Source organism: Palaemon carinicauda, chromosome 16 (genome assembly GCF_036898095.1).
Source record: "Palaemon carinicauda isolate YSFRI2023 chromosome 16, ASM3689809v2, whole genome shotgun sequence".
NCBI classification, from domain to species: domain Eukaryota; kingdom Metazoa; phylum Arthropoda; class Malacostraca; order Decapoda; family Palaemonidae; genus Palaemon; species Palaemon carinicauda.
The window spans coordinates 111,731,111-111,751,985 of NC_090740.1; the positions used below are offsets into that span (position 1 = coordinate 111,731,111).

General features: G+C 42.6%; 1 protein-coding gene across 1 annotated transcript in view; it reads left to right on the plus strand.

Moving 5' to 3' along the window:
- The window catches only part of LOC137655799 (condensin complex subunit 2-like), a 54,551-nt gene extending 34,006 nt beyond the window's left edge, over window positions 1–20,545 (plus strand). The window contains exons 11-15 of the mRNA XM_068389954.1: window positions 14,247–14,451; window positions 15,504–15,621; window positions 16,618–16,770; window positions 17,392–17,510; window positions 18,043–20,545. Coding sequence (XP_068246055.1) covers window positions 14,247–14,451; window positions 15,504–15,621; window positions 16,618–16,770; window positions 17,392–17,510; window positions 18,043–18,274 — 827 coding nt within the window. The 3' untranslated portion in view covers window positions 18,275–20,545. The remainder of the gene's footprint in view (window positions 1–14,246; window positions 14,452–15,503; window positions 15,622–16,617; window positions 16,771–17,391; window positions 17,511–18,042) is intronic.
- The last annotated feature ends 330 nt before the right edge of the window (window positions 20,546–20,875 follow it).

The following is a 20,875-nucleotide window of genomic DNA, read 5'->3' on the forward strand; positions in this document are numbered from 1 at the left end:
AGAGTCCAGTCCGCGAGTGCTCAGCCAGGTTGCAGTCATTGGCTCAGCTCTGACTCACCGCAGTCATCTATCGACTGCACTCCGCCCAAGAGGAGTAAGGTTCTGCCACAACAGAGCTCGACTGTTAAGGCTTTACCTCAGTCTACTGTCGTTTCTGCCGATCCCAAGTGGACTCTACTTCAGTCCATGCAAGCACAGCTTTCGGACTTGATGCGTGAGTGTCGGGCTGAGAGTGTTGCGCCTCCGCCTCCGCCTACACTCCCTCCGCCTGCTCTCGCTCCGCCTGCGCTCGCTCCGCCTGATCGCAGTACCACCTGCCAGGCGTACGATGTTGAGCCACGTTCTGAGTTTGCTGTTCCCAGTGGTGTTCAGCCTCCGCCTTCTTTAAGGCAACCTTTACAATGGGATCAGGAGGATTATACCTCTCTTCCTCCGCCTCCCCTTGCTGCTCCACCAGTGGTGCAACACTCGGTTGAGGTACAACAACCTCTCCCGTCCATGAGTCAGTCTCCTCAGCTCTCGCTGCAGCGAGCTCAACCCTCCACAAGGCAAGCACCACTACACCTTGGCCTTGCGCCTCAGGAGCCTCAGCTTGCGAGACATTTACCTTGTTCTGCGCAGCCTCAACCTCATCACGCTCCGCTCACACCACAGGAACAGGAACTTGCTACTCCGCTTCCGCCAACCGCTCAGCAAGCGCAACCCTTGGGTTCAACCACTCATGCTAGGAGTCAGCCTCCTCCACCCATGCGCCTTCCTTCTGCTTCGTCTTTTATTCAGCCTTTGCAGTCTGAGCCTCAGGTTTTCCCTCAACAGTTACTTGAAGAGGAAACCACTAACATTGTTCCTACTCGTTCTGACTCTGCTGTTCAGCATTCTTGTCCGATCTCTTCGCTTCACTCTGGTGATGAGGCGTCTGATGATGAGGAGGCACACCTGGATCCCTCGTCAGACGTGGATGAATCCAAACCTTCTCCAGTCTATTGACTTTCGTAAGGTCTTGGCTCTACTTAGGGAGGTTTACCCAGACCACTTTGTCTCTGCTATTCCCCGCTCTCCGCCATCTGAGTTTTCGCTGGGCATACAACAAGCTAAGTCCACCTATACTAAGCTAGTCCTAGCAAGGTCCTCTAAGAGAGCGTTAAGGATCTTAGGGGAGTGGCTGCAGACTAAGCAACACCTTGGCAAAACTTCTTTCATGTTCCCGCCGACTAAGCTCACTTCGAAAGCGAGCGTTTGGTATGCCACAGGAGAAGCACCAGGCTTGGGAGTACCTGCCTCTGCCCAGGCTGACTTCTCAAGTCTGGTAGACTCGCCTCGGAGAACTGCAATGAGGCGCTCTAAGGTTTGCTGGACCTTCTCAGACCTTGATCACTTACTGAAAGGAGTATTTAGAGCATTTGAGATGTTCAACTTTCTAGACTGGTGCCTGGGGGCCCTCAGCAAGAAGACCTCTCCTGCGGACAAGGATTCTGCCATGCTATTAATGTCCTGCATGGATAAGGCCATTAGGGATGGATCTGGTGAGCTTGCGTCGATGTTTGTATCAGGGGTTTTGAAGAAAAGGGAACAGCTGTGTACCTTCCTTTCCTCCAGCATTACACCTTGCCAAAGGTCACAACTCCTTTTTGCTCCGCTCTCGAAGTTCCTCTTCCCCGAAGAGCTGGTTAAGGACTTGTCTGCTGCCCTGATACAAAAGGACACACACGATCTTGTAGCCTCATCGGCTCGTAAGTCTAAGGTTGCTACCTCAGTCCCCAAGACTTATCGCTCCCCAGTGGCTGATACCCCTGCTACGAGGTTCATACCGCCCTTTCGTGGTAGAGCCCCCAGCCGAGGAAGCTCCCGTCCAGACTCTTACAGGAGCAAGTCTAGAAAAGGCTCCAAGACATCTAAAGGAAAAAACTGACTCTCCGCATCTCCAGACAGCAGTAGGAGCCAGACTCAAGATCTTCTGGCGAGCCTGGGAGAAGAGAGGTGCAGACGCCCAGTCTGTCAGTTGGCTGAGGAACGGTTACAGGATTCCATTCTGCCTCAAACCACCTCTGACCACATCGCCCATCAACCTCTCTCCCAACTACAAAGAAGAGGACAAGAGGCTAGCATTGCACCAGGAGGTGTCGCTACTTGTGCAGAAGAAGGCAGTGGTTATAGTCCGGGACCATCAATCCCCGAGCTTCTACAACCGTCTCTTTCTTGTGGCCAAGAAGACAGGAGGTTGGAGACCGGTGCTGGACGTCAGCGCGCTCAACGCGTATGTCACCAAGCAGACGTTCACGATGGAGACGACGAAGTCGGTCTTAGCAGCGGTCAGGCAGGAGGACTGGATGGTCTCGTTGGACTTGAAAGATGCCTACTTTCACGTTCCTATTCATCCAGACTCCCAACCTTTCCTGAGATTCGTTTTTGGAAAGGTTGTCTACCAATTCCAAGCCCTGTGTTTTGGCCTAAGCACAGCTCCTATGGTGTTCACTCATCTGATGAGGAATATAGCAAAATTCCTACACTTATCGGACATCAGAGCCTCCCTCTACTTAGACGACTGGCTATTGAGAGCCTCCACGAGTCGTCGCTGTCTGGAGAATCTCAACTGGACTTTGGACTTAATCAGAGAACTGGGTCTGTTAGTCAACATAGAAAAGTCTCAGCTCATTCCCTCCCAATCCATTGTGTACCTGGGAATGGAGATTCGGAGTCAGGATTTTCGGGCTTTTCCATCGGCCCCCAGGATAAGCCAAGCCCTAGAGTGCATCATGAGCATGCTGAAGAGGAGCAGTTGCTCGGTGAGACAGTGGATGAGTCTCACAGGGACCCTTTCATCACTGGCCCTGTTCGTCGAGCTAGGGAGACTCCACCTCCGCCCTCTTCAATTCCATCTTGCAGCTCATTGGGACAAGGGTTCGACTCTCGAAGCAGTCTCTATTCCAAGCACCCAAGAGATGAAGACCACTCTCCTGTGGTGGAAGCACAATCTCCTTCTCAGGGAGGGCCTATCGTTGGCTATTCAGACCCCCAATCTTCATCTCTTCTCAGATGCATCGGACTCGGGCTGGGGTGCGACCTTGAACGGACGGGAATGCTCGGGAACGTGGAACGAGGAACAGGGATTACTCCACATCAACTGCAAGGAGCTACTAGCAGTTCATTTAGCCCTGTTGAACTTCAAGTCCCTCCTGCTAGGCAAAGTGGTGGAGGTCAACTCAGACAATACCACAGCCTTGGCTCACATCTCCAAGCAAGGAGGGACCTCCTCATTTGGTCAAGAGGTCTAAACCTCACTCTGGTCACGAGGTTCATTCAGGGCAATATGAACGTCTCAGCAGATCGCCTAAGCAGAAGGGATCAGGTCATTCCCACGGAATGGACCCTCCACAAGAGTGTGTGCAACAGACTTTGGACCTTGTGGGGTCAACCTATCATAGATCTGTTTGCCACCTCCATAACCAAGAGACTTCCGCTGTACTGTTCCCCTGTTCCAGACCCTGCAGCAGTTCATGTGGATGCTTTTCTACTGAACTGGTCCCATCTCGACCTGTACGCATTCCCACCGTTCAAGATAATAAACAAAGTTCTGCAGAAATTTATCTCGCACGAAGGGACACGGCTGACGCTGGTTGCTCCCCTTTGGCCTGCAAGAGAATGGTACACAGAGGTACTTCAATGGCTAGTCGACATCCCCAGGACTCTACCTCTAAGAGTGGACCTTCTACGTCAACCTCACGTAGACAGGTTGCACCCAAACCTCCACGCTCTTCGGCTGACTGCCTTCAGACTGTCGAAAGATTCGCTAGAGCTAGAGGCTTTTCGAAGGAGGCAGCCAGTGCGATTGCCAGAGCAAGAAGGGTTTCCACTCGTAGAGTCTACCAGTCTAAGTGGGAGGTCTTCCGAAGCTGGTGTAGAGCCAATTCAATATCCTCTACCAATACCTCTGTGACCCAAATAGCTGACTTCCTTCTACATCTTAGGAATGAGAGATCCCTTTCAGCCCCTACGATTAAAGGGTATAGGAGTATGTTGGCTTCAGTTCTCCGCCACAGAGGTTTGGACCTTTCTTCCAACAAGGACCTTCAAGACATTCTTAAGTCTTTTGAGACGTCTAAAGAGCGTCGTCTATCTACTCCAGGCTGGAACCTAGACGTAGTCTTAAGGTTCCTTATGTCACCTAGGTTCGAACCTCTCCAGTCAGCTTCCTTCAAGGACCTTACCCTCAAGACTCTTTTTCTCGTCTGCCTTGCAACAGCTAAGAGAGTCAGTGAGGTTCATGCCTTCAGCAAGAACATTGGTTTCACGACCGAATCTGCAACATGTTCTTTTCAGCTCGGATTCCTAGCAAAGAACGAACTTCCTTCACGTCCTTGGCCTAGATCGTTTGAAATACCTAGCCTCTCCAACATGGTAGGTAACGAACTAGAGAGAGTTCTTTGCCCTGTCAGAGCTCTCAAATATTATCTTAAGAGGTCTAAACCTATTCGAGGACAGTCAGAAGCCTTATGGTGTGCAATCAAGAAACCTTCGATGCCCATGTCCAAAAACGGGGTTTCGTATTATATAAGGCTTCTGATTAGAGAAGCCCACTCTCACTTAAAGGAGGAAGACCTTGCATTGCTGAAGGTAAGGACCCACGAAGTAAGAGCCGTAGCTACTTCGATGGCCTTTAATAAAAACCGTTCTCTGCAGAGCATAATGGATGCAACCTATTGGAGGAGCAAGTCAGTGTTTGCATCATTTTATCTTAAAGATGTCCAGTCTCTTTACGAGAACTGCTACACCCTGGGACCATTCGTAGCAGCGAGTGCAGTAGTAGGTGAGGGCTCAGCCACTACATTCCCTTAATCCCATAACCTTTTTTAACCTTTCTCTTGAATGCTTTTATTGTTGTTTTTTATGGTTGTTACGGTAGGCTAAGAAGCCTTCCGCATCCTTTTGATTTGGCGGGTGGTCTATTCATTCTTGAGAAGCGCCTGGGTTAGAGGTTTTGTAGAGGTCCTTTAGTAGGGGTTGTAACCCCATATACTTTGGCACCTTTGGGTTGATTCAGCCTCCAAGAGGAACGCTGCGCTCAGTAAGGAAGACGAACTTAAAAAAGAGGCAGAGTAACGGTTCAATTCGACTTCCTTACCAGGTACTTATTATTTCATTGTTATTTGAGATAACTGTTATATGAAATATGGGATACTTAGCTATCCTTTAATCTTGTACACTGGTTTTCACCCACCCCCCTAGGTGTGAATCAGCTACATGATTATCGGGTAAGTTTAATATTGAAAAATGTTATTTTTCAATATTAAACTTACCCGATAATCATGTAGCTGTCAACTCCGTTGCCCGACAGAATTCTATGGAGGGATACGCCAGCTATCACAATACTAGAAGGGGGTGTATTTACCAGCGCCACCTGTGGCCAGGTACTCAAGTACTTCTTGTTGACACCTCCTCAATTATTCCTCTGTCGTGCTTCCGGCAAGACGTTCTGGGATACGCTTATGTTCTTGGAGTATTTTCACGACTTTGGTGAAGTATTTCTCTTTGATTTCGGCTGTCGCTTTACTGGAAAACTTCTATATTAGCTTAGTTAGCTTTTGAAATTAATTTGATTAATTTTAGTGACGAGAGAGTATGAACTCTCGTTCACCTTTCAATGGCCGACCCTTCCCTTAGACGGAAGTGTTGGTGTCTAAGAGAGTATAGACTCTCTTTCTTAATTTTGCTTAACAAAAGTTATAGATTTATTTTATATCTCTCCGCCTCTTATAGGCCTCTTCGATTAACTTCCTTTTATTATAAACTCATTAAAATTAATTTTTATACAGTATTTGTTTATATTCGACCTTCCTATAGTAGGCGGTCTTTTACCGAAGTTAATAAACTTTGAGCCCGTCATTTCGGTTTTACCTGTTAACATATTATGCTATTTCCGCCACAGAGTTTGAAAGATTTTCTTTGACAGTCTCGTACTGTTTTCAAAGCTGAACTAACGTTTTGTTTTGTCTCTGCAGTTGTTGACGTTCAGAACGTTCAACTTGCACTCTATCGTTACGATAGAGAAAGAATGTTCACGGTTTCACGTTGCAGTAAGAGTAACCGTGTCTAGCGTTTTGTTCATTCTTTCTTAACTTAATGGTTTTGATCCTAATAAAGGAACTTTTCAGTTTTTTCCTTTAACAATAATATGTTTTAACGATATATATGATTGGGCTCTTCTCTCAGGTTCTAAGTCAAGAGAGAGAGAGAGAGAGAGAGAGATAGAGACGGAGGGAGAAAGAGGATAAACGTTTCTTTCAAGCCTGCCAGGCGTACGAGTAACGTCATTATCGATTTTTGCTCTTCTCCCTAGTCTCTTGAGGGGAAGAAGGTAAACGTTTCTAGAGTGATCTAGTGTTTAGTCTCTTTCCAACCACTGATTTATCTTTCATTAGATTTTTCTGTTATATTGTAATTCTGTTTTCGCAATTACTAACTTTGAAAGGATAGAATTGCGTATTTCAGGTACAAACCACTTAAAGTTTCGAGTTCAGTGAAATAAGTGCAAACAGAAATCAAAGTGATAAGTGATTAGTGCGTGAGGGTACTTTTGTGCGCGCCAGTCGTCCTCCCAGTCCGGGACCTCTTGCAAGCTCCCAAGCCCAGGGGAGAAGCAATGTCGAAGGGCATAAGGGTTCAGCAGGCCTTGATCGGCGCACAGAAGTATTCTCGGTGGTTGTGGGCGTGTCTTAACGAGACCGTCACTCCCACCCGCAGACGATTGAGCCCTTATTTTGCTCGTCTGCAGAAGAGATTAGGGGAGAAAATAAAGGCAGAGTAACGCTGGTCTCAGGTCTCAAGACTTCTTAAACGTTAAGTCCAGACCTATGCCAGACGTACGAAGTTAAAGTTCACAACCCGAATGCAGTCATTGGGTTAGCTCTGACTCTCCTAAGTCATCAGTTGATTACACTCCGACTAAGAGGAGTAAGGTTCTGCCACAACAGATCTCTGCTGTTAAGGCTTTACCTCAGCAGAACTTAGTGTCTGCCGACCCCAAGTTAACTCTACTGCAGTCCATACAGTCACAACTTTCGGTCTTGATGCGTGAGTGTCGGGCTGAGAGTGTTGCACCGCCTGCACTCCCTCCACCTGTTCTCGCTGCACCTGTGCTCGCCCAGCCTGCACCTGCTCTGCCTGTGCTCGCCCAGCCTGCACCTGCTCCGCCTGGTCGCAGCACCATCTGCCAGGCGTACGATGTTGTGAACTCTACTACAGTCCATGCAAGCACAGCTTTCGGACTTGATGAGTGAGTGTCGGGCTGAGAGTGTTGCTCCTCCGCCTCCGCCTACACTCCCTCCTCCTACACTCGCTCCGCCTGATCACAGTACCATCTGCCAGGCGTACGATGTTGTGGACTCTACTACAGTCCATGCAAGCACAGCTTTCGGACCTGATGCGTGAGTGTCGTGCTGAGAGTGTTGCTCCTCCTGCACCTGTGGTGCACCAACCTCCTGCACCCGTTCAGCCTGTGCTGCTCCCGCCTGCACCGGTGGTGCACCTACCTCCTGCACCCGTTCAGCCTGTGCTGCACCCGCCTGCACCGGTGGTGCACCAACCTCCTGCACCCGTTCAGCCTGTGCTGCACCCGCCTGCACTCGCTGCACCCAGTCGCAGCTCCATCTGCCAGGCGTACGATGTTGAACCACTTTCTGTGTTCACTGTTCCCAGTGTTGTTCAGCATCAGCCTTCTTTAAGGCAACCTTCGGTTTGGGATCAGGAGGATTACTCCACTCTTCCTCCTCCTCCCCTGGCTGCTCCACCGGCGGTGCAACTCTCGGTGGAGGTACAACAACCTCTTCCACCTGTGAGTCAGTCTCCTCAGCTGCTGCACCGAGCTCTACCCGTGCACCCTGATCCTGCTCCTCAGACATCTCTGCTTGCGGGAACTTTACCTTGTTCTGCACAGCCTCGGTCTCTTCACGCTCCACTCATACCACAGGAACAGGAACGGACTACTCCGCCTCCGTCCTCCGCTCAGCTGGTGCAATCCTTGGGTGCAACTCTTGCTAGGAGTCAACCTCCTTCACCCTTGCACCTGCCTTCTGCTCCGTCTGTTGTTCAGCCTATGCAGTCTGAACCTCAGGTTTTCCCTCAAGTTGAGGAAACCTCTGTTGTTGTTCCAGCTCGTTCTGACTCTGCTGTTCAGCATACCATGGTTTAAACCCCATGCAAGCATGCATAAAGCACTCTAGCACTGGTCATGGAATTTCTGAGAAATGTTAAACGCCATGCACACGCTCTGCTTTCCTTTCAGCAGGCTCTGCTTACAGCAGGCTCTACTTCCTACATGCTCAGCATTCAGCATGCTCTGCATTCAGCATGCTCTGCATACAACATGCTCTGCATACAGCATGCTCTGCATTCAGCATGCTCTGCATACAGCATACTCTGCATACATCATGCTCTGCATACCTTACCGCATGCTTCTGAACACATCTTGGGTTGTTGCCAACTCACTAGACTGTCAAGCAGTTTCATAACGTTGCCTTCTAGTCTGCTGCTTTGCACCAGTGAACCCTCACTCAGAGAACTTAGCTTTTCTAGGATAAGGTCCCTGTAGATGAGAAAGTTCTTTTCTCCCTCCTTCTGATATTCCCTTGAGGACTCTGTCATTTGGAGGGAGCCTTTAGCTGCATAACCTCTTATGGACTTTTATTTAAGCATAACATGCTTACAGGGAAGGTAATGGTTACACTTCAGCCGCTAATCCCGTCTGTTACCACACCTGCTCCCATAGACCTTGAGCTGTGTTGCATGACATGCAGTCCAAGCTTAGTCCTTGTTAGAGGATTTTTTGTTTACGGAGTCAATGTGTCACGGGGAAGACGTTCAACAACCAACAGAAGGGACTTGTTGTGACGCAGTGGGCAACCTCAGCAACCCGTTAAGGAGTTGTCTGTACGACCCAGACAGTCTAGACAGATTCGGGTTGTCACTGTACTTCCTCGCTTGCCCATGATTGACAGTTTACAGACTGTGCAGCAGTATCATGATCTTGTGTCCGGCTCCGTCAGACGACTGGCTTTTAAGAGCTCCCTCAAGTCGTCGCTGTCTGGAGATTTTCAAATGGAATATGGATCTGACCAAGGAACTGGGCCTCCTGGTCAATTTTGAGGAGTCTCAGCTCGTTCCATCCCAGACCATTGTCTCCTTGGGTATGGATCTTCAGAGTCGAGCTTTTCGGACTTGTCCGTCGGCCCCAAGGATCTTCCAAGCCCTAGAATGCATCCAGAGCATGCTGAGAAGGAACCGATGCTTAGTCAGGCAGTGGATGAGTCTAACAGGGACACTTTCATCGCTGGCCCTGTTCATCGAGTTGGGGAGACTCCACCTCCGCCCCCTTCAGTATCATCTAGCTGCTCACTGGATAAAGGACATGACGCTAGAGACGGGCTCAGTTCCTGTTTCCGAAGAGATGAGGTCTACTCTAACGTGGTGGAAGAACAGCATTCTTCTCAAGGAAGGTCTACCATTGGCTGTTCAGTCCTCCGACCACCGTCTCTTCTCGGACACATCGGACACGGGCTGGGGTGCGACACTGGACGGACAGGAATGCTCGGGAACATGGAATCAGGAGCAAAGGACACTTCACATCTATTGCAAGGAGTTGTTGGCAGTTCATTTGGCCTTGATAAACTTCAAGTCCCTCCAGCTTAACAAGGTGGTGGAGGTGAACTCCGACTACACCACAGCCTTGGCTTACATCTCCAAGCAGGGAGGGACTCATTCGAGGAAGTTGTTCAAGATCGCAAGGGACCTCCTCATTTGGTCAAAAGATCGAAAGCTCACGCTGGTAACGAAGCTCATTCAGGGCGATATGAATGTCATGGCAGATCGCCTCAGCCGGAAGGGTCAGGTCTTCCCCACAGAGTGGACCCTTCACAAGAATGTTTGCAGCAGACTTTGGGCCCTGTGGGATCAGCCAACCATAGATCTATTCGCTACCTCGATGACCAAGAGGCTCCTCTTGTATTGTTCTCCGATTCCAGACCCAGCAGCAGTTCGCGTGGATGCCTTTCTGCTGGATTGGTCCCATCTCAACCTGTATGCATTCCCGCCGTTCAAGATTGTCAACAGGGTACTTCAGAAGTTCGCCTCTCACAAAGGGACACGGCTGACGTTGGTTGCTCCCCTCTGGCCCGCGAGAGAATGGTTCACTGAGGTACTGCAATGGCTGGTCGACGTTCCCAGGACTCTTCCTCCTAGAGTGGACCTTCTGCGTCAACCTCACGTAAAGAAGGTACTCCCAACCTCCACGCTCTTCGTCTGACTGCCTTCAGACTATCGAAAGACTCTCAAGAGCTAGAGGCTTTTCGAAGGAGGCAGCCAGAGCGATTGCCAGAGCAAGGACGACATCCACTCTCAGAGTCTTTCAGTCTTTATGGGAAGTCTTCCGAAGCTGGTGCAAGGCCAATGCAGTTTTCCTCAACCAGTACCAATGTAACCCAGATTGCTGACTTCCTGTTACATCTAAGGAACGTAAGCTCCCTATCAGCTCCTACGATCAAGGGTTACAGAAGTTTGTTGGCAGCGGTTTTCCGCCACAGAGGCTTGAATCTTTCCTCCAACAAAGATCTACAGGACCTCCTTAGGTCTTTTGAGACCTCAAAGGAACGTCGGTTGTCCACTCCAGGCTGGAATCTAGACGTGGTCCTAAGGTTCCTAATGTCATCAGGATTTGAACCGCTCCAATCAGCCTCTTTTAAGGATCTCACATTAAAAAACTCTTTTCCTCGTGTGCTTAGCAACAGGTAAAAGAGTAAGTGAGATCCACGCCTTCAGCAGGAACATAGGTTTCACATCTGAAACGGCTACATGTTCCTTACAGCTCGGTTTTTTGGCTAAAAACGAGCTTCCTTCCCGTCCTTGGCCTAAGTCGTTCGAGATCCCAAGCCTGTCCAACATGGTGGGGAACGAACTGGAGAGAGTACTTTGCCCAGTTAGAGCTCTTAAGTACTATCTAAAGGTCAAAACCATTACGAGGACAATCAGAAGCCTTATGGTGTGCTATCAAGAAGCCTTCTCTACCAATGTCTAAGAACTCAGTTTCTTACTACATCAGGCTTCTGATTAGAGAAGCAAATTCTCATCTGAAGGAAGAAGACCTTGCTTTGCTGAAGGTAAGGACATATGAAGTGAGAGCTGTGGCTACTTCAGTGGCCTTCAAACAGAACCGTTCTCTGCAGAGTGTTATGGATGCAACCTATTGGAGAAACAAGTCAGTGTTCGCATCATTCTATCTCAAAGATGTCCAGTCTCTTTACGAGTACTGCTACACCCTGGGTCTATTCGTAGCAACGAATGCAGTAGTAGGCGAGGGCTCAGCCACTACATTCCCATAATCCCATAACTTTTTAACCTTTCTCTTGAATACTTTTTATGGGTTGTACGGTCGGCTAAGAAGCCTTCCACATCCTTGTTGATTTGGCGGGTGGTCAATTCTTTCTTGAGAAGCGCCAAGGTTAAAGGTTGTGATGAGGTCCTTTAGTATGGGTTGCAGCCCTGTATACTTTAGCACCTTTGAGTTGATTCAGCCTCCCAAGAGGAACGCTGCGCTCAGTAAGGAAGACGATCTTATTAAAGGCAGAGTAACGGTTCAAGTCGACTTCCTTACCAGGTACTTATTATTTCATTGTTATTGTGGATAACTGATTATATGAAATATGGGATACTTAGCTATCCTTTAATCTTGTACACTGGTTTTCACCCACCCCCCTGGGTGTGAATCAGCTACATGATTATCGGGTAAGTTTAATATTGAAAAATGTTATTTTTATTAATAAAATAAATTTTTGAATATACTTACCCGATAATCATGATTTAATCGACCCTCCCTTCCTCCCCATAGAGAACCAGTGGACCGAGGAATAATTGAGGAGGTGTCAACAAGAAGTACTTGAGTACCTGGCCACAGGTGGCGCTGGTAAATACACCCCCTTCTAGTATTGTGATAGCTGGCGTATCCCTCCATAGAATTCTGTCGGGCAACGGAGTTGACAGCTACATGATTATCGGGTAAGTATATTCAAAAATTTATTTTATTAATAAAAATAACATTTTTATTAGTAAAATAAATTTTTGAATATACTTACCCGATAATCATGATTTAATCGACCCTCCCTTCCTCCCCATAGAGAACCAGTGGACCGAGGAATAATTGAGGAGGTGTCAACAAGAAGTACTTGAGTACCTGGCCACAGGTGGCGCTGGTAAGTACACCCCCTTCTAGTATTGTGATAGCTGGCGTATCCCTCCATAGAATTCTGTCGGGCAACGGAGTTGACAGCTACATGATTATCGGGTAAGTATATTCAAAAATTTATTTTACTAATAAAAATAACATAATTAACAATAAATCATTCTAAAAACAATAACAGCATCAAAACAGATATGTCATATATAAGCTATAAAAAAGATTCATGTCAGCCTGTTAACGTAAAAACATTTGCTGCGAGCTTGAACTTTTGAAGTTCTACTGATTCAACTACCCGATTAGGAAGGTCATTCCACAACGTGGTCACAGCTGGAATAAAACTTCTAGAATACTTTGTAGTATTGAGCCTCATGATGGAGAAGGCCTGTCTATTAAGCGGGGTTTACACGGGCGAGCAGCTCGTCGAGCCTGGCTCGACAACCCTGTGTTTGAATTGATGTTTGAGCGTGTAAACGGGTTATTTGGTTGTCGAGCGGCTCGATGAAAGTCAGGTTCATCTCGACTTTTGTGGGCGGAGCTACATTGTTTGACGATCGGTGTGAACGGGTGTCGAGCATTGAACCTCAGTTGTTATTCAAACCTGCTAGAGGAAACATCATCAAAGAAATGCATAATTGCTGCCATTAATGAAAGTAAGAATGAGAAGGAAGTCGTACTTGATTTCATACATGCATATCGAGCTCATCCAGCTTTATGGAAAGTTAAATCAAAAGACTATTCCAATAAAGTAGCCAGAAACAAAGGAATAGCGAACACTCAGTCTTTCATGTGGAATTATGGCCTTCCTCATAGTAATGAAAGGGCTGACACGATTCGGTAGATCAATGTACGTGTCTTCATCCATACGCAAATAATTGCGCCAGTCATCAGGCTCTAATTTTAAAGCAACAAGCAAGTTGGTATATGAAAATTTATGTCTTTTGATCTTTTTTTTTCCCCATCTTAGTGCCACTGCTAAAGCAATGGCTATCAAATCGTCCTGGTCGAGAGACATGTTGACATTGTTTTAGCACAAGGCACACTGAGGCTCGATGTACTGTCTGAAAGCTCTTCGAGCCGTTCTACAAGTAGGTTCGACAACCGGGCTCGTCGAGCTGCTCGGCCGTGTAAACCCCGCTTTAGAATTAAAAGCTCAAGATAGAGACGACAGGTAAATTCTAACCGAGGCCCCTTGCCTCAATAGGCGTAGAGGCTATGATGATGATGATATCAAGAATACTACTTGTCATCTTCGAGAGCGGTAGCTTGAAATTAGCTGATGGTAAAATGAGCTGAGTCTTTGATGAGCTCGCATAGAAAAAAGTTGATATCATTGATATAGAATTATTCCTCAAATATTCTATTTATTATGAAGATACGTCAATATCTATGATAGAAATGGTTTTATTACATTTATGTAAATGAATATATAGGAAATAGATATGAATATCTCAGAATTATTTAGCCTACTCCTTATGTTGACCTTTGCCAATAGAGCAATACTTTCTTAATCTTGATTTGGTCCATCACAGTATATCAGGAATCCGTTATAACCTTGTCTGGTATTAAATTTTACTGTACTGTACAGTATATCAAAAGGAAATTTCATGGTCATATACCAAAAAAAACCATTCCTAATTTACTCATAAACGTTGGTATCAATGTATATAATTGAAGGTTTTCTCGTGTTGTATGACCGAATACTTTAATGTATTTGGTTTTCTATAACTTAATGTTTCCTTGTATTTATTTTTATAGAACTGCAAAGGTTTTCTTGTTTTTGGTGTTAAGTACCCTTTTTGAATGTCAAGGCGGTTATGCTGATACCTCTAATTGTCTTCATATTCACATATTTCTGCTTAACTGCTGTTTTGTGTTTATCCAAAGTCATGTTGAATTACTTAATAATAACGGCAACATTACTGGCAAAGTTAAACCAATCTATATTTTTATTGCCAGTCAAAAGCAATGCAGATCCAAGTGCTCTTCTTCAGTTCATTAATACCAATTGTATTTTTTTTCTTTTCAGTTAAAAGTGATGCAAATACTGCTGATGGCAAAAAGAGAAAGAAAACTTTTATAACTCTGGAGTATGTAGAAGATCATTCTCTGGATAAGTACTTTGAGCAGACAAAGAAAACAACAAAATTATCTCACATAACATTGAAGTCTTGGAGTAGTGCCAAAACAACACTTCCAGTTGATCTCCACTATGATGCAAGAAACTTTACAAAGTAAGCTTTTTTTTTTTTTGGTTTTTGGTAGCAGCATCTTTCTGTTTTGTAACTTGTAGCATATTTTTTCTATCTTTTCCTGGGTTCAGTTTTATTTATTTGATTTTGTTCATTCTGCGAAGCTAGGTAGATGGTAGAAAGAGCAATGTGCAAGGGATCTGTGTAAGAGAAAATAGAGAGTAACTGACTTAGTTTTTATTAAAAGTAATTGCTTCCTTAGTGGCGTTAATCTTGTAATGAACTTTTTCTGTTATGGTCTTTTTCTCTTCATTGCTGCATTCCGCCAGGGTTGTGGTGGCCTATGTGGTAACATCCCTGCCTTGTGAACATCAGTTTGAGGCCCACTCAAACTCGTTAGTTTCTTTGGTCGCTGCAACCTCACCATCCTTGTGAGCTAAGGATGGGGGTTTTGGGGGAGCCTATAGGTTTATCTGTTGAGTCATCAGCAGCCATTGCCTGGCCCTCCTTGGTTCTAGCTTAAGTGGAGAGTGGCCTGGGTGCTGGTCATATGTATATATGGTCAGTCTCTAGGGCCTTGTCCTAATATATAGGGCATTGTCACTGTTCCCTGTCCCTGCCATTCATGAACAGCCTTTAAACCTTTAAACTGTAAAAGGGACATGCTTTATGAGAAAGGTAATGGATGGAGAATTATGTCCCTTTCACAGTTACTGGTGGAATGCAGTAATGAAGAAAAAAAGATAATGAGAACAATAGAAAAAGTTCATTACTAAGGCAGCAAGTACTTTTAATAAAACTGTAAAATGTTCTTAGTTATCCCTGAAAAATTGTGGATTTTTTACCGTAAATACATCATAGGAACTCATAATATATTTACCTCGTAATAACTTGTAACAACTCTTAAAATCGTCTGTAAAAGTGGCCCAATCATACATACATATACCAAGGCACTTCCCCCAATTTTGGGGGGTAGCCGACATCAACAAATGAAACAAAAACAAAGGGGACCTCTACTCTCTATGTTCCTCCCAGCCTACCCACATTCTATTAAAAATTGTTAATATGTCTTGTAACTAAATTTGTTATTGCAGATTACATGGTCGCCCTGCCATTATTATAAGAAGACAGGCCAAAGTTGTCGTGGATGGTAATGTAACAGATTATGATGATGATAATGCAAATGACGGGGACAATCTCTGTGCAGATATGGTAAGGAAATTTCTCTGAGGTGTAGACCACTTCTTATTCCAGATAAGAAAAAAAATTTTTGACAATGTGCTGAAAATATATATCAATACCAAAGATGAAAATTTTATATTCATGGCTTTGTTGGTGTGAACATAAAGCTAGTTCATAAGTTTTGAAATTGTTTTAGTGCATTCTTGAACCACTGCTGACAAAATATTTTTCCTATTAAAAACCACGGGATGTTTTTTGAACAATTTTTTCTCATTTTTCTTCTTAGATTTCAGTCTCTCTTTTTTGTCCTTTAATGCTCATATTGTGGTAGAGCCTTCAGTTCACCTAATGCCGTATATTGCAGGAATTACTTTAGGGGCTTTGTAATGTTGCTTTGGCAGGAAGCTGCATCAAATTTATAATCTGCCACTTTACATTTGTTCTTGCCTACTTTTTCAATGGTGCTGTCCGGCCTTATGACTTTAGCCTCTTAGAATAACTGCATTGGCTAAACCTTACCTTCACCTTAGTGTTGAATGGCCTTCCCCAAATTCATAAATCCAATCGAATAATTCTTAAATGCTTTAGCTGAAGATATAAATAAAATTGTTTCAATTAATTGTTATTTTCTGGGCTCAACCTGTGTCGCCCAGTGAAATGCTCCTTAAAGCACCATTTCAAAGGTATAAATACTGCTAAATATACCTGAGAAAAAATTTGCATGGAATGCTAGGAATATATCCAGCTCGCTCACCCCTAAAGGGTGTCGGTATTAAAACTGGGGCTAGTGATACCACTACCAGAGATCCCTTTTCAATTAGACTTCTCCCTCTCAAAATCCCCCGTTACTACGAGGCGTCGTTCGCTACAGCTACTGCCCCCACCACCACCACCACTACCTATCCTTCTCCCATCCTTCCTTGTTAGCACCCGTGAACGTTCGTACGTGTTTTTCGTAGCTCTTTATTATTTCCCTTTTTTACCAAAGTTACTGGTCCTATGTTTAATATAATGATTCATTTTCAGGATGATGCTGCCAGTAATTATGGAGACCAAACAGTAGGCTATGACATGACAGAAATATTTAGTCAGACAGTAATTGGTGCTCCTCCACTGAGTTCCGATATGGACAAGGGTTCTGGAAATTTCTTTGACAATTTAGTTGCAGCTCCTAATAAGGTAAGAAAGTTTGTTTAAAAGTTTTCATCACTTATAGTGGGAACCATCATACATTTTCATTTAATTCCAACAGGTTTTGGCAAGTATGAAACCTAATGTTCAGTAATGAATTGTCTACTTTTTGTGGAAGCTATGATTTGTCCAACATAAAACATTTGGATTATGACACACACACGAAACATTTGTCTTTCAAACAAATTCTTTTTCTTTTATCAGCAGTCGAGGTTTTTAAAAATTTTGATACTGAAAGAAATATGTAAGGAAGTTTACAAGTCCTCTTTGTGGATTATGCCTCACTACATGAGAATGCTTTATATATTTTTAATTATTTTTACCCACATATAGACTACTTTAATGAATTATTTTTTTCCTTTGGCCCTTATAATTATTTTCTTATTGCTGGAAATTAGATAGTTTATGTCAAGCTTCAGAAAATTAAGGCTTTGCCATGTTGATTTATTGTCCGTTTTGTAGTGAGAATCTTTTCTGTAATGTCATACAGTATTCATATCATATTCAGCGTGAGTTATTAGTAAAGTCTTTGAATTTATTAGTGAAATGCTTTTAATACTGTACAGTACTATACCAGTTAAATCTACAGATATCATTTGTATATTCCAGGTAGCAAAAATTAATATAGGCTATGCAAGACAAGCCAAGAGGATTGACATGAAGAAATTGAAGGGCACCATGTGGATGATGTTAAGTGATACATCCACCAATAAGGAGAATGAAAAAGGGTGAGTTATCTTGTTTTGAATATTACTTTTGCTGGATATTCTTTGATACATGTTAAGGTTTATGTCTCCCGAGTATATTCAGTTATTTTTAATATTTCATGATTTTATGTAAGAAAAGTATTCCAGTTTACATCTTATACAAACCTCGCTCTCACTGATATTAATAAAACTAAACTCCCTAATTTCTTAAAGTATTTTCCAGTGAAGTTCAATGCGGCAAAGTAACCTATCGCTTAGCCACCTATAATTCTAATTCTTTATGTATTTTAATCTTTTTATTATTATTATTTTTTGCATACATGTGTTGGAGAAAGTTTGTTTGTTCAATTTTAGTATGGTTAAGAGTTATTGTATTGGCACTTCCTTAATTATGTAAAATTATAGTCCCTTAGTGTAATGGAGTTATTTAAAATTATACTTCATTGATTATCAGTAGGGTTAAAATATAAGGTAAAAATAATTATATATCCAGTGTTTTAATTGCTTACTACTTGCATATAGTTTTCATATTTCTTTCTCTTTTTACCTGTAGATCGGAAAACAGAGCGGAGGCAAACAAAGAACCAAGACAGCAGATGGAAGAAGGTTTTTCAATAAGATTTAACAGACTGTTTAACACACTGCCTTCTAAACTCTCGGCAAAAATGACAGAAAGTCTGTCTGTACCCTTGGCCTTCATTGCACTTTTACATCTAGCTAATGAGCATAATTTAAAGCTTGAAAGTCTAGGAGAGTTACAAGACTTTGTTATATCCCAAGGGTAAAATTTAATTCTTGTTTTAGGATTTTCATCTTTTATTGGTTATAAAACTATAACTTAAAAGTACCTGATGTATATATATAACTTTTGTCATCTTATCTTGTTTGCAAAGGTATGCAAGTTTTATTCTTAGGTTTACATTGCAAAGTTATGAAAGTGAGATGATATTTTTTTCATTTTCATAACCCTTTTTATTTCAAATTACTTCAATTTAACGGTTACGTTTTAAAGAGAGTTTGAAAGATTCTGATCTTTAATTTCATATTTATTTTTTACTTGTATATATACATAGAATGCATGAAATCTTCAAGTAAATTCTGCTTGCCAGTTATGGTCATTGTTATTTTACTAGAGTTTCCAATGAGATTTCTTTGTATCGTGTATTTGCTCTTATCACATGAACTGTCTCTTCAAATTCCTTTATTGTGATTATTTATCGTCATTATGTACAGTATCTACTTTTGGTTATAATTCTATTTACTGCCACTTTATTTATAGGAATTAATCATAATTCTCTTTATGATCTTATTCGAGATTTTAATTCCAAGATTTTTAATTTCAAGGGGGATAGGTTTAGAATTATTTCCACTCCTGTGGTTAGTGCTCTTTCTGCTTAAATTTCCAACTGGTGTTGGTCCTTGCGTAAGATCCGTTTGGTCTCATCTTACTAACACCACACCTGACTACAACTCGCCTCCTTCTCATCATCACTCATTAAATCCATTAAAATCTTGGGAGATCTTTTCCAGCCCATGAATAACCCACACCCTAGCAACTATTTATTTATATGATCTTCCCTCCCCACTCTGGCCATGGCTTATCATTCTATTGTTACAAATTTTTTAATATTGCTGGGGTATTGGATATTTTCATAAGGAGTTTACAATGTCTTTTCAAGAACCTGTTACAATAACATCATAAAAGGAAAGCCTTATTCTAATAAGTAATATTTTCTTGCAAATTGACTCTTGGATATATATAAATACTATAGGACTTAGGACTCATCCCTATCTGTTCCAAAAAGAAAAAAAAGAAGAATAGTTTTTATTAATCTAATTTTGTTATTAATTTCAAAGTGACAGCTTCACTACCTTGAAATAACTATACAGTTTTAGAATTTTCCCTCACGTTCATGTACAGTCTTTTAGGGACCACTACCATCCTTGTATGAATAAAAATGTCTTGAGTTTTACAATTGATGAAAGTCTATACTGTATGTACATTCCAACATTACTCAGGTATGCCTTGTGTTGGTTATTTACCCAGCTTTTGTCTTTTAAGCAAGACAAACAGGGTAATACAGTAGATTTTCATTTATTGTGTTCTATGCAGGGAGACATAGTTCATTAGTTATTCATGATATCATTGTGTGAAATTCTTGAATTAGTTTAGGCTAAGCAAAAAGGAGATGAAAATTCCAGGAAGGAACATTTTGGTATTAGTTAAACCTCAATTATTCTGAATCATGATATTTGTTGGTGCATATTTTTAGGGACCACTTTCCTTCTATTACTGTACTTCTCAGGACATGACTGGCTGTTGTCGGTATAGCCGTTCCATGGATGCGAGAGAAAACTTTTATTTTTATGTGTACTCTGAGGTAGTGAAGTTGATAACAAAGGGATGTAAATACGGAAATAATTTATTTTACTTTGATAATTGTGTTTTAGTGACTTTCTACATGAAAATATTGTAACAGTTTCTGAAATTGTGAGAATGCCAATAATGCCACTGTTTATTACCGTGTAAGTTGTGTAGTATTTGATATAGATGCAGTATATAGGACCTGTTGATGGCTCTGCTCTTATAATGACAGTTTTGGGTATTAAATAACTTTGCTAGGTGGTGGGAGATTATGTCCAATGTTATTTTAAGACTGAAAGAGTATGGTTTTAATATGTATACATCACAATAAAAGTAGGATTTTGAGATAGATTACTGCTTCAACATGTATTGGGTGGATCAAAAGTTAATTGAGTGTGCGATATTTTTAAAAATGCATGATTTAGTTTTGTATGAACAACCTGCATAATGTGAAAAAAAGTGTTTTATAGTTGTACATAATATTAACGTGTATGCTTGGAATAGATTTTCATATGTAATATAACTACCGTATTAGTAAAGGGATTAAAGTGCTATATTATGCAAGTGCATACAATGTACCTTGCAATGTACAGAATGCAAATCATTAATATGGTTTGTATCCTTAAAAACATTATGTATTTAGAATTCAAATTTTGTAGAAATATCCTTAATAGACATTTTTGTAAAGACAGGGAGCATTTATTATTATTATTTTTTTTTTTTCCTCTATCCATAATTTGTGCTAGAGTGTTGTATGAATCTGACGTTTCTAGTTTTCCATATCTCACTTAGTTGTATAGACATATTTTAGTAGATGACAAAAAAAAAGAACTCAAGTATCATGTAAGATTTGTTCTGAAGCACCCCACCAGGCATTGAATTTTAGTGATAAGGCTGAACTTCACTATGTTGAAGTCTTGAATTACTGTATAGTATGGCCCCACAACTACCATTTTTGAATAGGAATTTATGTCTAGTAATAGGAAAGAAACCGTTTAGTGAGCAGCAATTGGGAAGAATG